The 18,375-nt window shown below is 49.4% G+C and overlaps 1 protein-coding gene across 1 annotated transcript in view; it reads right to left on the reverse strand.

Moving 5' to 3' along the window:
• SYT6 (synaptotagmin 6) overlaps nt 1-18,375 on the reverse strand; it is a 36,998-nt gene that overhangs the window by 8,813 nt on the left and 9,810 nt on the right. Inside the window, exons 2-4 of the mRNA XM_021535298.4 lie at nt 8,561-8,894; nt 4,502-5,060; nt 283-403 (exon numbers count right to left, since the gene is read on the reverse strand). Coding sequence (XP_021390973.1) covers nt 283-403; nt 4,502-5,060; nt 8,561-8,894 — 1,014 coding nt within the window. The remainder of the gene's footprint in view (nt 1-282; nt 404-4,501; nt 5,061-8,560; nt 8,895-18,375) is intronic.

The raw sequence follows: 18,375 nt of genomic DNA on the forward strand, positions 1-18,375 counted from the left end.
GGATTTATCCAGGTGGGCCATGATCCTTTCCTGACCTTGGGGTGAAAGAGTTGGTTCTGGCTGTAAAGGGTTCCAAGAAAGCTCTGGCCCTGCAAACCCTCCAGTGGGATGGGAAACAAGCCACAGACTGTCTACTTTTAAAATTTTTGTTTGCACTTAAAACACAGACAAAGCTTTCTTAGTTATTTCTGTGATGGTTCACCCACCATCTACTGAGGGTACAGTGAGGGAAGAGAGGAAATGTGGATGCAAGGGGGTCCTCCTCAGCCACCAAACACCCACCTGAGTAACCAGTGATGTCCATAGCTTTGAGATTCCTGCATTTAATGACTGTTAAGGTGAGGCGACCTGCAGTTGGCAAATAACAAAGGGAAAACATGATCTCGCCCAGGTCCACGCTTTCCTTCAATAAAGCAGAGAACACATTTTATTGGAAAAGTGCAGAACCAGCCAGGTGCCTCCTCCTCCACCCCAGCATTTCCTCTGCTCTGCCACTTGTAGCAAAGGGTACATTACTTTATTCAAGTGCACCCCACCACAGTTTGGCTAAAAAGAAATACAGAGAATGGAAAAAATAGGTTACACCTTCACATCTTAGTTAAGGACAATCTTCCTCTGCCTCAGTGGAGTCTGTGCTTCCTATTGCAACCTCCCAGCTCCGCACAGCTGATGCACAGCAGATGCACTCCTGCTCCACTGCTCGCACAGAGGAGATGGGATATCTCACACCAAATCAATGCAGTGAGGAAATCAAATTAGTATCAAGTCTTGTTTGAGTGTACTGTACATGCCTCTGGTGCCTGGTTCCTCCAGGAATGTGACAAACTCAGTGAGGTGACGGAAAGTTGAGCTCCTGGTATGCAGTGATGCCGTGCTCTCCAGGTGTGCACTGCAAAAATCTCAGAAACTTTCTGTGACAGCCAGTGCCATCAGTTCATAACATCACAGGCTGGTTTGGGTTGGAAGAGACCTTGAATATATTCTAGTTTCAGCCCCCTGCCATGGGCAGGGATGAATTCAGTAATAAAGGTTTATGACAGTGCCCAACATTTCTGCATAAAATGAAAATGTCTTTGAGTAACACAGTGTCTTTCTCTGAGCGTGAGTTTTTGGGCAGTTACCAACTGGGGGTAAAACTTTGAGCCAGAAGACAGCCAAGAAGGGCTCGTTGAGCTTTTGGTTTGTGATGTGCCTACATTTGGACCACCAAGCCCTTTGAGGTGCCCTCAAGGAGCAGGCACAGCATGGGGCTGTGTGTGAGTATAAATGGGGAATTAACCAGCAGATGGCACTCAGAAATGTCTGGTACTTTAGGATTACACAGAGGCCAACACAATTTACTCTTTTAGTGCCCCATCAAATAACTTTTATCCATAGCTCTTAGCACTTCTTGTACCTGCAGCTTCATCGACTACACCTCCTAAAAGCCCTTTCCATCACTGCCTTGCCCACGGGAAGTCAGGGAAAAATAAACAAACCAAATGTCTGATTTAAACTAGAAAGCATCATCATCTGAAGTCAGCAGAAAGATTTCCAAACACCTTCTAAAAATGGATTTAAAAAAAATTCTTATTTTCTACATACAGATCCCACATCTGTACAGCAAACAACCCATTTATTTTCGGAAACAGTGCGTTTGATTCCTTTCAATGTGATATAATGATCTGCTGAAGAGAAATTGTGGCTGTTAGGAGTAGAGTGATGGAACTAGAAAGACAAGTAAATGCACTTAAAGCTTTGCTAAGTGTTAGGGGAATAGATCTTGTTGATGGATGAGGTTTTTGCCAAATTATTTCCTGCTCATTCTCAGGTAAGGCAAAGATTAAATCTTTATTCCACTTAGATGTGCAGAATGCTAATGAATATTATATAAAATTTTGATTGGGTCTATTCTTTCATGCATTCTTTGTTCTTAGTCAGTGTGGGAGGGATGAGGGCAGGAAACCTTGGACAAGATGTCAGAAGAGAACAGCCCTGTGTGAAATGAGGGTGAGAGCACCCTCTGGACACTATCTCATCTTCTATGCCTCTCCTTGCACTGAGAGCACCCGTTCAGGGTATAAAATGAACATAAATTATTCTTTGACCTCATTGTATCAGGTCAGGAGATTTTTCTTTGCAACCATAAATACAAGAGAGCAAAGCGTGTCCTGTGGGTACATTATTTTCTTGCAGATTATAGACATTGGGACATTTCCAAAATTCATATCAGTACCTTTTAGGAAATAATGGAAGCTCTGAATCAATAGACTTGAAACCAGAGATGTTTCCCTGATTCACAAGCTGTACAGTCATTAATTAAGTAGCTGAGTGCTGGCTACTTGACCAGATCAGTTCTTAAGTGTGTTCCTACCCTCCTACCCACACCATTGATCTCATGCATTATTAGGCACCCAGAGCTTTCTTGGGGTTTTATGCAAACTGTATTTACCCTTCTCAATTTTGATTAAAGAGAAATGTCCTTGGGTGTCCAGCTACAGCTGGCTGAGCTGTTCCAGGAGCAGCACATTCCTTAAGAATGGCATGGGGAGGACAAGGGGATGGAGCTCTGCTGATTTCTGCTCAACACATCATGGGCACGGGGCTGGCTCTGCTCCCCTCACACCTTCTCTGGAGGCTTTTCCCTCAACAACCTTCTCCTGGTGTATCTCCACCTGCTTTTGTGGAGTTTTCCTCCATTAAATGAGATTATTTAGCCAGGAAAGTATCCACTATTGCTTGCAGAACCAACAGGCAGGTTTCTCCAGGAGGCATCAGCTCATCAGGAGCACTTTGCTCCCCTTCCAGCAGCCCCTGTAGGGGTGAAGGATGTGCCTGGTGCCTGCTTGCCTCTCTGCCAGCATTTCTGCTTTCATTACCATCCATCAATCACACAGCCGTGGCTGTTTGCAGGTTGGAAGCCAAGAGCTGTGAGCACCCTGCTAACTCAAACTGTTGCTTTCCTCATGGTTGATCCTCTGCCTCCTTCCTGCAGCCCTCCCAGGCAAGATGCTCAAAAAGCAGCACAGCAGCAGCTCCCAGCACGCTCCCAGCGCTGCCCCAGGGTGCCTGGCAGGCACCACCTCCAGCCCTGGCAGGGTAAAGCTCTCCGTGCCCTCCAGGGCAGCTCCAGCCCCTGAGCCACCTTCCAGGGTGAGGTGCTGCATGTCCCCTGAGTGCCCCGGGACCCCGTTGGGCACAGCAGCAGAGGGCACGGGGCTGTGCACACCCGCTGGGCTTCCCAGAGCTGTCAGAGAGCTCTGAACGCCCTGCAGCAGGAGAACGAGCACTGGAGGAAGTCACCAAGAGGTTCAAGGGGTGGGCAGCACAGTGCTGAGAAAAAAGCACCCGAGTTACAAAGCAAATGTCTTGTGGCAGTGCTGGCCACGGTAAATATTTATGTTTGACAGTTCCCTCCTCGGCACAGAAAGCAGGGGAGCAAAGGTATGAGATGAGCTATAAGGGAAGCTGCAGGACAGATTTTTGCAAGTTGTGGCGTTCTGCCAGTCACCAAGAAAGATGTGACAGGGCCCACGCTTCCAGCCACAGGGGCGGGGATGTCTCATCTTTCATTCTCAGGAATAACAATGTGAAATGACAATGACAATGGCTGATTTAGTGTCCAGCTGCAGAGCAGTTCAATCATTCATTCGCCCTGAGGACCAGCCAGATCCTCCTGGGAGGGCACTGGAGGAGCAGACAGCTATTATGGAGAGGTTAATGTCACTGCTCTGCACGCAGTGATCAATGTGAGCACTTGGCTTCTCCTGCCAGCTCTGTGTGACACAGAAAGGGCTGGGACTTTTCCTCTCTGAGGCTTGGTTTCTCTTCCAGAGGAAATTCAACAGAACTATCAAAAGACCCAAATCCAGCTCTGGAAGAGTTGCCAGCAGCACATCCAGCATCTCTCAGCACCAAGAGGCTGGTACTGGCCCCATTGAGCTCTTCCTTACTGTGATCATCTGGTGACTTTTTAGCTTTTCTATTTTTCAGATCCTGTACTGCATTGGTGTATAACTCTGAACTCCATGTAGAGTAAGTTGTCTTCATATTTTTGTCAGACAAAACAATTCTTCCAGGCCTGAGAATCAAGGTCAGCCTCTGTCTCAGGCCCCAGAGTATAAACAAAAGTGAATCAGGGGCCAGAAGCAAACCGGGGAAATACGACTTCCTTATCTGAAGTTATAATTGGACAATTAACCCCTGATATGCAAATAGACCAAACTCTAATCTGTTTGAGAAACTCATGACCATTGTCCCCCTTGGGTGCAGTCTCTGCAAGGCTTTTGACTGCCCAAGTTGTATCTATCGAAGGCCTTTAATAAATACTCACTTTATTCTCCTAACTCTGCCTAACCTCCATTCTGGGTAGCCACTCCAAGGCATCACAATTGCACATGGCAGAGAACTGGGCCACGGTTGTGGGTCCCAGGGTCTGACAGGAGGTGAGGAACCCATCAGCTGGGAGCCATGAAGGATTTATCCCTGTGGAGAACCCCCACCCTGCCCAGCAGATACTCACCGTGGTGGCGTACTGAATGTCCCTCCAGATGGAAGTCTCCCGGGAGAGGTCCGAGTCCTCAAACAGGTTGTCCAAGATAACTTCTCCAATCATGTCGTGCCTGGAGAACCTGTCAAAGTCAAAGACGCTCAGGTGGAGCTTCCTGCTGGCCAGCTCCTCGTGGGGCACAGGGAAGTGGAAGGACTCGTCGAAGGTGGGGTTCAGAGTCTTCCTGTGCACTCGCGTCTGGAACTTGCGCTTGCGGTCGGGCAGGAGGTAGATCTTCACGTAGGGATCCGAGCTGCCGCAGAAGTCTTTGGCTGGCAAGTCAAAAGCCCTGAGAATCCGGACAGTCAGCGTCTCGTTCTCGTAGTCGTACTTGAGCGTGAAGTTGATTTTCCCACAGGTTTTCTCCGCCTCCTTCTTGGGGTCCTCGGTGTCCACGGTCTTTTGTTTGTAGAGCTCGGGCTTGATGCGGCCAATGCTGGTGGGCTGCTCGGCCACGGCCGGTGGCTCCAGGCCATAGTCCATGCTGGACACGTGCATCTGCCGGGGCAGGTGCCTCTTGAAGGAGATGTGCCTGCAGGAGGGAGACACCAACAGCTCTGTGGCTTTCCAAGGACCTGGCTCTCCTTTTTCACCCCTGGACTCAAACGCCAGCACAGAACAAGCTCCGTAGGTGCTCCTGAGCTCTGCACTGAAACTGGGTGTGTTATGGAGGTGAACAGAGGAGAGCACCTCCAAACATCTGCAAGGATCCAATCCAGCAGATTCCTTAAATTCCAGAGCATTTGCCACAAGCTGTATTTTCTCACCTGTGGCACAACTCACAGCCCACAGCTGAAGAGATGGGCCCCAACAACTCCTCATCCAAACCACAGACAGCACCACGTGGAGATTTTCCCCACCCTCAGTCCTTACGCTTCCAAGATACTGGCACTAAACTCTCTCAGACAAAAAACCATTGGTTTTTGCTTTTTTCTTTTGGTGACAGAACCACAACCAGTTCAGAAGCTGAGGCTTTATTCAAGGAACCACAGAACGATTTGGGTTCAGAGTGTTTTAAAGCTCATCTCAGTGCATCCCCTGCCACAGACAGGGACACCTTCCCCTAGATCAGTTTGCTTCAAGCCCTGTCCAGCCTGGCTTTGCTGGGTATTGCTGCTTCCAGACTTTTCCAACAGCCTCATCACACACTGATAGATAATTGTTGACAGGGAGGGAGGCACAGCCTTGTCAGGAAGAGTCTCTTGCCTTGAGCTCTCCTCCAGCACAAGCTGGAAGTGAAGTTTTATCTGAACAAAGCATAAAAGCCTTCTGTGAACTGAGGGCATTATTTCAGATTATCTGGTGTTTACAAGAGCAGTGTATAGAGTTATTTAACCAAACTAAAAACTCTACAGACAGAGCATTAGCCTTCAGTGATACGTGGTGCTTGGAGACCTTGGCAGGTTCCTCAGAGGTATTTTGCACAGGGTTAGGCTGGGCTGTGAATCAGAGGAACCTGCCAAAGAGAAAGTGTGTTTGAAACCTACCCACGTACAGCTAAGTCCCACTTTGTTTATCCTAATTCAGACTGGCTGAGGGTTTTTTCCTCCTCTGTTGGAAAGGTGTAATAAAAGCAGAAGGAGGGTGTGCATGCAGAGAGGGAATCAGCTGCCCAAAAAGCAGTGTGAATAAATAAAGGAGTGTGGCTCACAAATGCAGGTGGCACCGTGCTGATCTAACTCAGCTCCTTCAAACAGGGGGCTGCCATCAGTGCCTCACTAATCCTGCAAAAGTGCAGCCAATTTTCTGAGCAGCGCCTGATTTCCCTGCCACACTCCTGTGCACATCCCAGGCACGGCCAGCCGGGCAAACAGAAGTGCTGGGGCACAGCCAGGACCCTGTGATCCCTCTTTCCTGTCCCTGTTTCACCTCCTTCTGTGTCAAGGAGAGAAGCTGCATTTCACAGAATGGTTTGTGTTGGAAAGGAGCCCCAGAGCTCACCTCATTCCACCCCCTGCCATGGCCAGGGGCACCGTCCACTATCCCAGGTTTGCTCCAGCCTGGCCTTGGATATTTCCAGGGATGGGGTGTTACATTGTGCTCAGGACATGCCTTTTCCCCCTTCCCCGGGACCCCGTGACTCTGATCAGATAACCCTGGACCCTCCTTCCTGCCCTGACAGGGTTGGTGGAGAGCCAAGGAGCCCTCCCTGCCCAAAGCCTGGATAAACCCCTGACATTTCCTGTTTGTTCTCTTTTTGCCCCGCTCTTTCCCTTGGACATCACAGAATAAAGAGAGCTGGACAACTACATCGGGGTAAGAGCCTCTTTTGGCAATCTTTGCCATCTCCTGATATTCCTCCCCTCAAAGCCTCGGATCTCTGGGCTAGCCTGATAATTTAGGGGCTGAGAGGGGGGAAACATCAATGGGGCAGCCACAGCTTCTCTGGGCAAACCTGTGCCAGGACCTCACTCCACTCTGAGTAAAGAGCCCCTTTCTAACATCTAATCTAAATCTCTCCTCATTACCCAAGCTGAGAGGGAGTCTCAAGGTTCACACAGCCTTTCCCTGGCTTCCTGAGGGTGATGTTGATGTCTCTGTCCCCATCTGAGCACAAGCACCGAGCACAGCTGGTTCAGGGCTTGTGCAGCGAGCGATCCATCAATTGTGCTGATCTAATTGTTTCTGCCAGGAGCCACAACAGAGAGAGAGAGCCAAAAGGTCTAATTCTGTCTGACAGGGTACATCATTGATACTTCAGCCTGCCTCTCATGTTGGAACAAAATTAAAGTGGCCAAAGCGTGCGGGTGACTTGACACAATGAGGTCAAGTCGCAGTAACAGGGCTCGAATCCCTGATTTTTTAAAAGAGCCACAGTCTTAGAACATTCCTTGGTTAATAGCCAAGCTTTGGGCAGTAATCTGGTGTGTAGGTGCTCTCTTTAGTCTCCCTGAGGGTATCTGAAGCTCTGGCTCCATCCAACAATCCTCCCACTTCTCCAGCTGCTGTCCCTGCTGAGCACCTCAGCCCCACCCAGCAGAATCATGGAATATCCTGAGCTGGAGGGCACCCACAGGGATCATCCAGTCCAGCTCTTATCCCTGCATAGACATCCCCAAATCCCATCCTGTGCATCCCTGGCAGCGCTGTCCAAACTCTCCTGGAGCTCTGGCAGCCTCGGGGCTGTGCCCATTCCCTGGGGAGCCTGGGCAGTGCCAGCACCTCTGGGGGAAGAACCTTTCCCTGATATCCAACCTAAACACCCCTGACACAGCTCCAGCCCTTCCCTGGGTGCTGTCACTGTCACAGAGAGCAGAGATCAGAGCTGCCCCTCGGGAGGAGCTGCAGCCACTGAGGAACTCTGACCTCAGGCTCCTCCAGTGTGAAAATCCAGGGCTTCCCTCTGGCTGCCCTGGCTGCCCTGGGACCCTGGAGGGGTCAGGAACCCCCTGGACAGAGCCCCCAGAGACACTAGCTGTGATCTCTGCCCATGGAAAAGAGTTTTCAATCTTACACGATGAATGACAAGCTCTGAGGGTTTGATATAAATAATAACTAAGTGTGGCACAGGTGCAAAAGTAAAATTTTAGGATTCTAGATGAGGGGTCCAAAGGGGACAAGATGGAGGAAATTGGGTGTGCCTTGTCCTTTTTCTCCTTCTTCATGCCCTCCATGTCTCACTGTGGTGTTGGCATTTTTCTGTTGGTTCAGGCTGGGGACACACTGTCCAACGTAGGTGACAGATATTGGCACGTTCTTGTAAATGCAGCCCAGGGAGTTTCTGGTATTGAATGTTTGTCACATCCCACTGAGGGCAGAGCCCCACACGCTGCCCTGCAGGACAGAGCTGGGCAGGGCAGCAGAACATGTGAGAGATCAACAGAATAAACAACCTGGAAACCAGCACAGACCAATTATGGCTTCTGCTTTGGCAGGGGGCTGACAGACAGAGACTTTCTACAATATCAGAATCATCAATACCTCAGATTCCGACACTCCAGGCTGAGCAGCCCATCCCATCCCATCCCATCCCATCCCATCCCATCCCATCCCATCCCATCCCATCCCATCCCATCCCACCCCATTCCTTACCTGGTGGAAGAGGCTGGCTCCGTGGTTTGCCTCTGGATCCGCGTGCGCCGCATGATGTGATCCTTCATGGACATCTGGACCTCAGCAGGGATGTCCGGGGAGGTGTGGCTGATCTTCACAGCTGCCTCCAGGAAGCTGATGGCCCCCGTGTCCTTGAGCTTGTCTGCCATGCTGTCCTTGTGGCCTGCCTCGCTCCGCAGCACGGCCAGGTGGGAGGAAAGGGCCTTGTTCCTCCAGGGAACCCAGCACAGCTTCCAAAAGAGAAACACAAACACTGCCACCAGGGCCAGGCCACACACAATGACTATCACTGCAAGGAGGCTGATGGAGAGCTCTGAGGGAGACAAGGACAGCGACAGGGAGGGATGGGAAAGAAGAAAAGAAGAGACAGATGGTGAGAAAATCATAAGTAAAAGGAAGAAATGGTCCAAAGTGACTTAAATCACAACTAATGGAGAGCTCCTAGCATATTCAAACCAGAGCCAAGGCCAAGTCAGCACCCCCTGACAGGCTCGGGACACACCTGGGGAGAAAATGGGAGTCTCCAGATGGGCAGAGCTGTGAAGTTTTACACCCTGATGCTTAAACGGGCTATAAAATACCATCCCTGATTTGTTCTGCAGCATCAGCAAACTGCTGAGTCTGAAATCGAGAAGATCTGTACAATTCCATGACAGAAACAAGCTTGGTGCTGCTGCACCACAGAAAGTGCCTTTTTGCTTCGTTTCACAGCTGCTCAGGCAAAGGAATGAAAAAAAAATCCATCTACCAGGGTCCTGGAAGTGGATTGTTGTTGTACTATCAGCGCCCACATCTTGTCCAGATGTGTCCATAGGGAATAGAAAGAAAATACCAACACCAAGGAAAAAATAATCACAAGCTGCTGATGCAGAGAAACCAAACATAGCAGGAGTTTGTGCAGGAGGTGCTACACAGTCTGCCTTGCTCTGAACAGCACAGGAGCTGCGTGTGTGCTCTGATGCTCTGAGACACTTTTACCTCATGTGTGCTGAATTCCAGTCTTTTTCTGGAAAGAGCTTCCATACGTGTGGCTGACGAATCAGGAAAAATGGAAAACGAAGATATATATAGATATAGATATATATGTGTGTGTGTGTGTGTGTGTGTGTAAAATATATATATATATATATACACACACACACATCATCTAGGCTGTGAAATGATTCACAGCACTGCACAAAGAGAAAACACTGGCTATTTTTGCTTCCTTTCCTATTAATTCCCAGGTCCTCATCCAGACCAAAACTTGGAGAGCTCAGGATTCCAAGGAATACCAGTCCCTGATGCTGGAGGCAGGATTTGTTCTGGAGGCAAGTCTGCAGTGTCAGGGCTATGGAGAATTCCACCATGGATTTCTTGGAGCTCATGGACAATTCCTTGATGGATGTGTTATTTGTAGTGCCCAGTAAAGCCACACTCCTTAAACTACCCAAGAGCAAGAAAGAGAAACAAAAAAAACACCCAAACCCACAAAAGTTGATATGGAACAAGCATTACCTCTTAGCCATCCTGTTTATGTCTAGTCCTGGACCATAAATGTTTTGTGTGAATTTTAACTCCCTACCTGAGCCCCAAGGAATGGGGTGGGGGCCCTGAGCATTTCTGAACTGGGGAATTCCCCTCTGGGCTGCATCACAGCTGCTCTAAGTGTGAATCCTGATGTGCTCTACCTAAAACAGGAGCCATAAACCTTCTATAAAGGTTTTTTATAAAGGGAACCTTCTGACCCCTTTGATCATACAGTTTAGTTTTGTAAAGCTGTGATAAGACATTTAATTATAGAATCACAGGATGGTTTGGATCCGAAGGAACCTTGCAAATCATCTTATTCCACCTCCTGCCATGAGCAGAGACACCTTCCACTAGACCAGGTTACCCAGACCCCCATCGAACCTTGCCTTGATGTTAAGGCTGAGAAAAATCTGTGAAATATGAGGGAAAACTTGTTTTTTAATCTTGAATAAATAGCTGAATTTAAAAATTATGGGGAAAAAAAAACAGAATCACAACAAAACAACAGACCCACCACCCATCATAGGTGAACCATGACAGCAAAGTGCTCAGGAGCACATTTGTACCTTCAGATTTTGCTCAGGACTCTCAGGGTGTGCAGCAGCCACTGCAAATTTGGGATAAGTGAAATCTCCAGGCAGCACCAGACACAAAATGTGACATCCACACCCGAAGAAGCCGGCCCCACACAGTGCCTGGGAGCCATCTGTTGTTCCTGATATCCTGGAGGATTTTGTTTTTCCACAAAATTACTGAGCACAGCAAATCCAGCAGGAGCTCCAGGCAAAACTCCCTGGCTGCCTCTGGGTTTTTGACTCAAAGGGAAAGGCTGGAAGGGATGGGATGGGAAGGATAAACATCACCCAGATGTTTTTGAAACTTCTCTTTCCCTTTCCAGCCTCCTGTACAGGTAATTTATTTTCTGTTGTAGCTCTGAGGTGGAAACACAAATCGCTGCTGGGGTGAATAAATAGGTCCCATCTTACTCAATAATAAATAAGGTTGTACCAGCAGCAGAGCTTCCTCAGAGATTTGCCTAAATGTATTCTCACCAAAGCTGAGAGCACAGAGGTTCCACTTTGCCATCCTTTGAGTTAAATCTTGGAATTGTGCCCAGGAAAGTCAGTGTCAAACATTCATAAGAAAACTCAAGAACCTGGACTTTCTGCAAATACTCTGTGTTGGTACAAAGGAAATCATTGCAATGCAGAATCTCTCACTGCTGGGAATTGCTGCGTGACAGAGAAGATTTTTTTTAAAGATATTTCCACCCATTCCAAGGAGTTTTATAGGCTGCATGTCTCTGCCAGCACACCAGGCTCATTAATGGGAACCATCAGAAATAATCAATTATCCTTTCAGAAAACCTGTTGCCAGCTTGAGAAAGATCCTGGCTCCTGTCACTCCTCGCAGGGCTGGCATTCATAATGTCTCTGACAGGATTCACAGATACTTTTGTGCATGACCTCCTACTCCTTCCTCTGACAGCTGACACAAAGCATGAGTGGAAGGGATCAGGATTTTACAGACAGTTTTTAAGCATCTGCCTGCTTAGAATATTGGGTTGTTTGAAGACGATATTGAATTCTCCAAGACTTTTTTGTGACTTATTAAACTTAAATATCAATTGGACAGAGTTGACCTTCATTGATTTAATGAGCTTTCTCTTATGAATTTGAAAATACCTGTTTCTTTCTGAAAAATATCTGGTATTGAAATTGCTATGATTTAAATGTCCTTTAACTTACAAGAAAGTGTAAAAACAAGATAATTCCTCAACTAACAGAAAATGCCCTGGGGCCAGAGGCTGATTTGGTTTTCCTGGCACGGGTGGACGTAAGGCCAGTCCCCCAAAAGGACACCTCAACCCAGGGGAAGAATGAGCTCCTTGGTTGATATTATCCCCCCTTTTTCAAGGTTTGGACCCAAAGTGTGGGGAAGAGAGGGAAAAGAGGGATGTGTCTGCACCCAGCAGGGAGGAAGGGCTCTGTCTAAGGCAGGAACAGCTCAGAGCCCAACTGCTCAAGGGAGACTCACATCATCACTCAGCAATGTCCCACCAGGGAAAAGCACGACAAGAACTATGGCTTTGTTCTGTTTCCTTCTTAAAAATTCACAGTTATTTGCCACTTTTTTATCAGGTAAGTGCTGTGGTACAAGTGCAGAGCAGCTCCAGCCATTCCTCACCCCGGTCCTGCTGAGCTCAGTGCTGCTCCCTCATCCTCACCCAGTTCCCATGAGAAACACGGGGAAAAACTGGAAAATAGTCTTATTACAGCTTGTAATTGAAAAGATAAAGCTTAAAAGAAGGAGGTTGCAAACACAAATTAACATGGCTGTTTTCCAGCCTGGCTCCCTCTGGGAGCAAGCGCTGCTTCCCTGAGGAACCTTCGGCTGGAAAATGCTTTTGGCTGCAGGGCAGCAGAGACACAGCTCCCTCCTGAGCAACGAGGAGCAGGGAAGGGATGGACACAGACACTGGCAGGAGCCACCCCTGGAAGTGGTCAAAACCAGCCCAAGACTTTGAGCAACTTGTTCTAATGGGAGGGCTCCCAACTCACGGCAGGGATTTGGGACCAGATGATCTTTAAGGTTCATTCCAACCCCTCAACATTTCATGATTCTGTGATTCTGTGATCTACCTGCTGGAGCTGATACGTTTAGGATAAGCCATTGAGCCTATATATTTATTATATACCTATTTTATATCCCACTAGTTACCAAAACACCCCAGAAAAGATCTGAAGCTGACAGCAGTGGGGACACCAAGAACACAAGACTGGATTCTCTCAGCATCACCCGAAACTGATCCCATTTCTCCTTTGACTTGACTTCTTGGTTTGTGTTTTTGTAACACCCAAACCCCTTGCTACTGAACCACACCAAAAATTTCAAACTGCAACATCCCCAAGGTCACTACTTCCAACTGCCTTTAAATCAAAGACAAACAGCCCAGGGCAGGACAAAGAAACAGTGGTTTACAGTTTAAAATGGTGAAGTTAAAGGAAACTGAGGAAAGGGCAAACACTCCTTGGTTAATCCAGCCTTTCTCATCACAGTATCCATGGATCACAGAGCAGCTCCTCAGCACACCCCCCCTTTTTGTTTCATCCTGGATGGGAGCTAATGAAGAGATATGGTCCAACTGCTTTTCAGCTTGATGTCCCTGCTGACTTCCTAATGCCTAAACTGAGTTACCAAAGGGGATAATTAGCAAAAGTCCAACCCAAAAGCGATTAATAATATGACAAAGTCATGATTAGAGCAGTCTATTAACTGCAAGACAATAGTGGTCTAATTGTGGCAACATTGACTTTTACTGCTGTGAAGTAGCTTGTGCTGTCATTAAAGAGATTCATGGATAACTCCGAGTTTAATGTGCAGAGTTATATTTAATATCCCAAGATGTAATTTAGCTTTCCTTCCACCCACTCCCCACAGAGAAAACACAACATGTTTGATGGCTCTCAGCACTCCAGCAGCCATTAGTCATTCCAGCTACCTGTTGCATTTAAACAAAGTTGGAATGGCACGAGTGGAAGTTGGAGAGGCTGGAAGGGGCAGTGTGGGACCAGGGTGATGCCACCAGCCCCCAGGACCTGGCTGTCCCTTTTCTCTCTTGTCACCTCCTCAGGCCCTGGAGCCCCTCACCAAGGCAGTGGTGACACTGACCTGACCTTCTGCCACCTCCTGCCAGGCACAGCCACCAGCCTGGCCCTGCCAGGAGCCCAGAGGTTCTTCCTTCTAAACTCTCAGGTTGCTCACGGAAAATTTGGGCATCAGGGAGAGCTCGGGGTGCTTTGCTGCCTGCTGGGATCCCTTCAGCTGTAAAAGCAGCTCCTGGCTGTTCTGAGCACCATGGAACATCCTCCACAGCCAATGGCCCTGGAAGGGCAGCTCCAGGAGGTGGCAGAGCCCAGAGCAGGGTGGTGGTGATCACCTCACTCACACTGGCTGGGTGACTGCCTCCCCAGTGCCACACATCACTCACACCAGCCCAGCAGATGCTTCCAGGCTTCTGTGTCCATTTTCTGCTGCGTTTTTCTCTTGCAGGAGTGTTTGTGAGGATATATTGTTCTGTTTCTGCAGAGCTTTGCAGGGAGCACGCACTCAAGTGATGGATTGGTACAAGAGGTGATGCTGGAGGAGAGCAGCAGCTCTGGGGCTCCAACACACCACGTGAGGCTCCCACCAACTGCTGATCTCATTTTCTCTCAATTGAGGAGCATCAGCAACGTGAGCCTGATTAGCTGAGGGCTGGAAATTGGGCATGGGGGGCTGTGCTGGGTCTCAGAGGTGAGGGCAGGGGGGAGCACAGGGCAGCAGCTGCAGAGGAGGAGGAAGGGTTCCATTAAACCCCAGCCACGGAGATGTTTATTGAGCAAAGCTGCTCAATGGGACTGGATGGAACAGAATTCAAACATTAGAGCCCCACAGCAGCATCCAGCAGCACCATAGAGACAAGAGGGAATGTCCCTTTTGGGGACACAGCACGGAGCAAACCCTGAGGGGCAGCAGGGAGGGCAGAAACAAGCAGAGCCCTTTGCAGCAGGGATTCTGGAAAGGAAGCTGGCTGGCTGGTAAATCCTGGGATGCTGTGCTGGGGGAGAGGTGACTGCACCGTGCAGTCCCTCAGGCAGCTCCTCCAAGCCTGCCATGGCCTCGGGAGTGGTAGCAGAGCAAATGGTACAGATCAGACTGTCCCTGTCACCCCCACAGCCCCAGTTCCTGCAGCAGCAGGCTCTGTGTCCCCAGAGCTCACAGTCAGTGGGCACGGGGGCTGCACAGGGCATGGCAGTGACAGGGAAGCACTGCCAGCCCACTCTCCCACTGTCCCTCTTTGCAGGGGCCGTGTCCAGTGTGCCAGGCCCCGGCCGATGCCTTTGTTGTCACATTTTGGGCCCCCTCACTGCCATTTGGCTGCCATTTGAAACTTCATCAAGTTCTTGATTTGCTGGTGGTGCTCTCCAGGCAGGCAGGAGCTACAGGAATATGCCCTGAAATATTCCTGAGCGAGACGAGTCATTAGGAGCTGTCACTTCAAAGTCTGGCTGCCGTCAACTGGCTCAGCCTGGCAGCAGGAGCTCTGCTCAAACAGCACCGAGCTGGCTCCTGGCGAGGGGAAACATCCATCAGCCTCTCAGCAGATGTTAGAGCCAGGTCAGGACACAGTTCTGGGTGGGGCAGAGCTCCTGCTGCCCCTCAGACGTTCTCTCACGCTGTGGAGGTGGGAAGGGCTGCAGAGCCCCCCTGCAGCAGCACGCCCCAGCCCGTGCATCACTGCAGGTCCCAGGGTCACCAACGTGGCTTTTCAGGCCCTGAGAGCCTCTGCTGTGCAGGGAGTGATGCCAGCAGCAGGGCAGGGCTCAGCTGTGCACCCCCTGCCCACAGGGGGACAGGACCCAGCCCAGGGCAGCACTGCACCCCCAGGGTCTGGGGAGAGGGAAATGAAATCAAGGAGTGCTTGGAACCGTGACCCATCCAGAACAAAGCACAGAATCCCAGAATTGCAGAATATCCCAAGCTGGAAGGGAACCATAGGCATCATCCACTCCAGCCCCTGCCCCTGCACAGGGACACCCCAAAATCCCACACTGTGCATCCCTGGAGCGCTGTCCAAACTCTCCTGGAGCTCTGGCAGCCTCGGGCTGTGCCCATTCCCTGGGGAGCCTGGGCAGTGCCAGCACCCTCTGGGGGAAGAACCTTTCCCAAAATCCAACCTAAATAACCCTGGCACACCTCCAGCCCTTCCCTCAGGTCCTGTCCCTGCTGACAAACCAGGTTGTTTTATTCTCTTGGTAGTGAAAGTAAAAAACACTGATTGTTCCTCTCAGCTGGCCAGGGCTGCACAATGGTATGAAACACCCAGAGAGACCCTGACAGACCCCCCTGCCTCCCTGTGCACAATCCCAGCACCACAGGACAGGTTTCTCCAGGTGGAGGCAGCCAGCCCCAGCTGCTCTGGACATGGCCAAGCCTTGATTTGTTATTCCATACCAGCCACAAGTAATTCCACAGAAGACAGCCCAGGGAATGGGATTGAAAACAAGTTCTCACAGTTTGCTGAGCACTTTCACACTCAGCTCATCACCCAGAGCTCAGTGGCAAAGGCCCCTCTCAAAGCAGAGGGCTGGGAATGCTCAGGAAGGGGATGTTCTAAGAGGAGACATTCAGAGAATCATGGAATCATGGAATGGTTGAGGTTGGGACTTTAAAGCTCATCTCCTTCCACCTCCTGCCATGGGCAGGAACACCTTCCACCTTCCAGGTTGCTCCAAACCCCACCCAGCCAAAGTCTCCCTGGAAGCTAAAGTGAGATTTTTTCTCTGTTGCTGTGCTTCCCCAGTCCTTGAACACTGAGTCCTGCACTATCAGCTCCCACCAGCTTCCTTCTGCCAGCACAGGCTCCCCAGGAACCCCGACAGAGCTGCTCATCTCCTGCACACACTCAGCCATGAAATGGATCCCAGGAAAGTCAGAACAGGAATGCTCCAACTGGCAGTGCCAAAGTTTCAGTTAGACAGCAAAAAAACTTCTTAAAATTTAATTTGCTGCTACCACAGGGCTCCTGCCATGCAAGAGCTTATCAGAATGCAAACTATAAGCTTCAAAGGGGAGGATGAATCAGAAGCTATTTTGAGAGTAATTATATAAGACTATAAAACTCAAACCATCTCATTATTGCACGTTGAGGATGGAGACAACCCTTCATATGGAGACCTCGCAGGGATCCTGTGTTTCCAGTGGCTGATGCATGGCCCAGGAGCAAAAGCAGCCTCATCCCTCCCAGGCAGGCAGAACCTGCTTCCCTGAGCAATGCCAGGGCTTTCCTCAGCATTTGCTGCGTTTCTCCTGGGGATGAGGTTCTGCAGCTGGGAAATGAACTGGAACAGGAGACAACTTCAGCCAAGTGTTGGTCCTTTAACTGTTGCATAATTTAGAGTATCCTGAGTTGGAAGGGACCCAAAAAGGATCATTCAGTCCATCCCCTGCCCTGCACAGACATCCCAAAATCCCACCTTGGGCATCCCTGGAGCGCTGTCCAAACTCTCCTGCAGCTCTGGCAGCCTCGGGCTGTGCCCATTCCCTGGGGAGCCTCAGGGGGAGAAACCTCTCCCAAAATCCAACCTAAACACCCCTGGCACATCCCCAGCTGCTCCCTTGGGTGCTGTCCCTGGTCACAGAGAGCAGAGATTTCTCTGAGAATTCGCTGTCCTGGATAGCAGCTCTCAGCTCGTTAGTGCAAATACTTGCAAATTCCCCAATTTTATAAACTCCAAGTTATAATGAAGGAGGAAATGCTTAAACCATAAATCTGCACATGGAATAAAGTTCTATCCCAACATCCTCAGCCACAGCCTCGAGGCTTTCCCATGTCATGCTGGAGCCTGGGGCACCTCAGAGCTGGGAGAAGATGAGCTCCTGGGACACCCCCGAGCTGTCACCTGCACTGTGCCCTGCCTGCAAGCAGCAAAGAGAGATTTTTTTATACTTGCCTACATATCCAGGCTGCAGATGAAGCTCCCACTGTGTGTCATAGATACATATTATAATATTGGCTTTTTGAAAATATTAAAATGGAGTTTGTAAGTATAATGTTAAAGTAACTTTGTTATATAGTTTTTACTTCTGTTGTTAATTAAGCTTAGGCATAGTAGTGAAACAGCTGATATCAGTGTGCTTGTGTTAAAATGCCTGCTGGGATGGGATAACATCCACTGAACACAGGATGAGGACACCTGCACAGATCTGCCAACCATCAGCACTCGCTGTCTGAAGGCAGTGAGGACCAAGGCTCAAAAGCTGGAGGTGACAAGAATGGACTAAACTGGAGGGGACAAGAATGGACTAAAACCACAACCAAAAAATACACACGCTCTCAAAAGGTGGATCCAAGGAGGATCCAGGCTAAACAATCTTTGGAACATGTGATGTAGTTTGGGGGGAAGTTTACTATGCATGAGGGTCTATGAATATGCAGCAGGCTGATGTAATTAAAAGGTATTTAAGGGGTGTCCCCGAAGATAACAGGGTGCTCTTGGCTGAGTGCCAACCCTAACAACCTTTGCTCTGTGATCCTCGTCTCCCATTGTCCTTTATTAAACTTTTGACATTTTCAGAGCAGAGTGAACGTGTTTTTCCCGTGTGTCTTGGCCCGGAGGAGGCAGCACAGAGCTGCGGGTGATGCCAGCACTGTCCCTGTCCCCTTTGCACCCCGTCCCTGGCTGGGGACTGTCACACCTCATGGGCTGATTAAAGGAGAGCATTAAACAGAGAAAAGA

This window comes from Lonchura striata, chromosome 26 (assembly GCF_050655825.1).
Source record: "Lonchura striata isolate lonStrDom1 chromosome 26, ASM5065582v1, whole genome shotgun sequence".
NCBI lineage: Eukaryota > Metazoa > Chordata > Aves > Passeriformes > Estrildidae > Lonchura > Lonchura striata.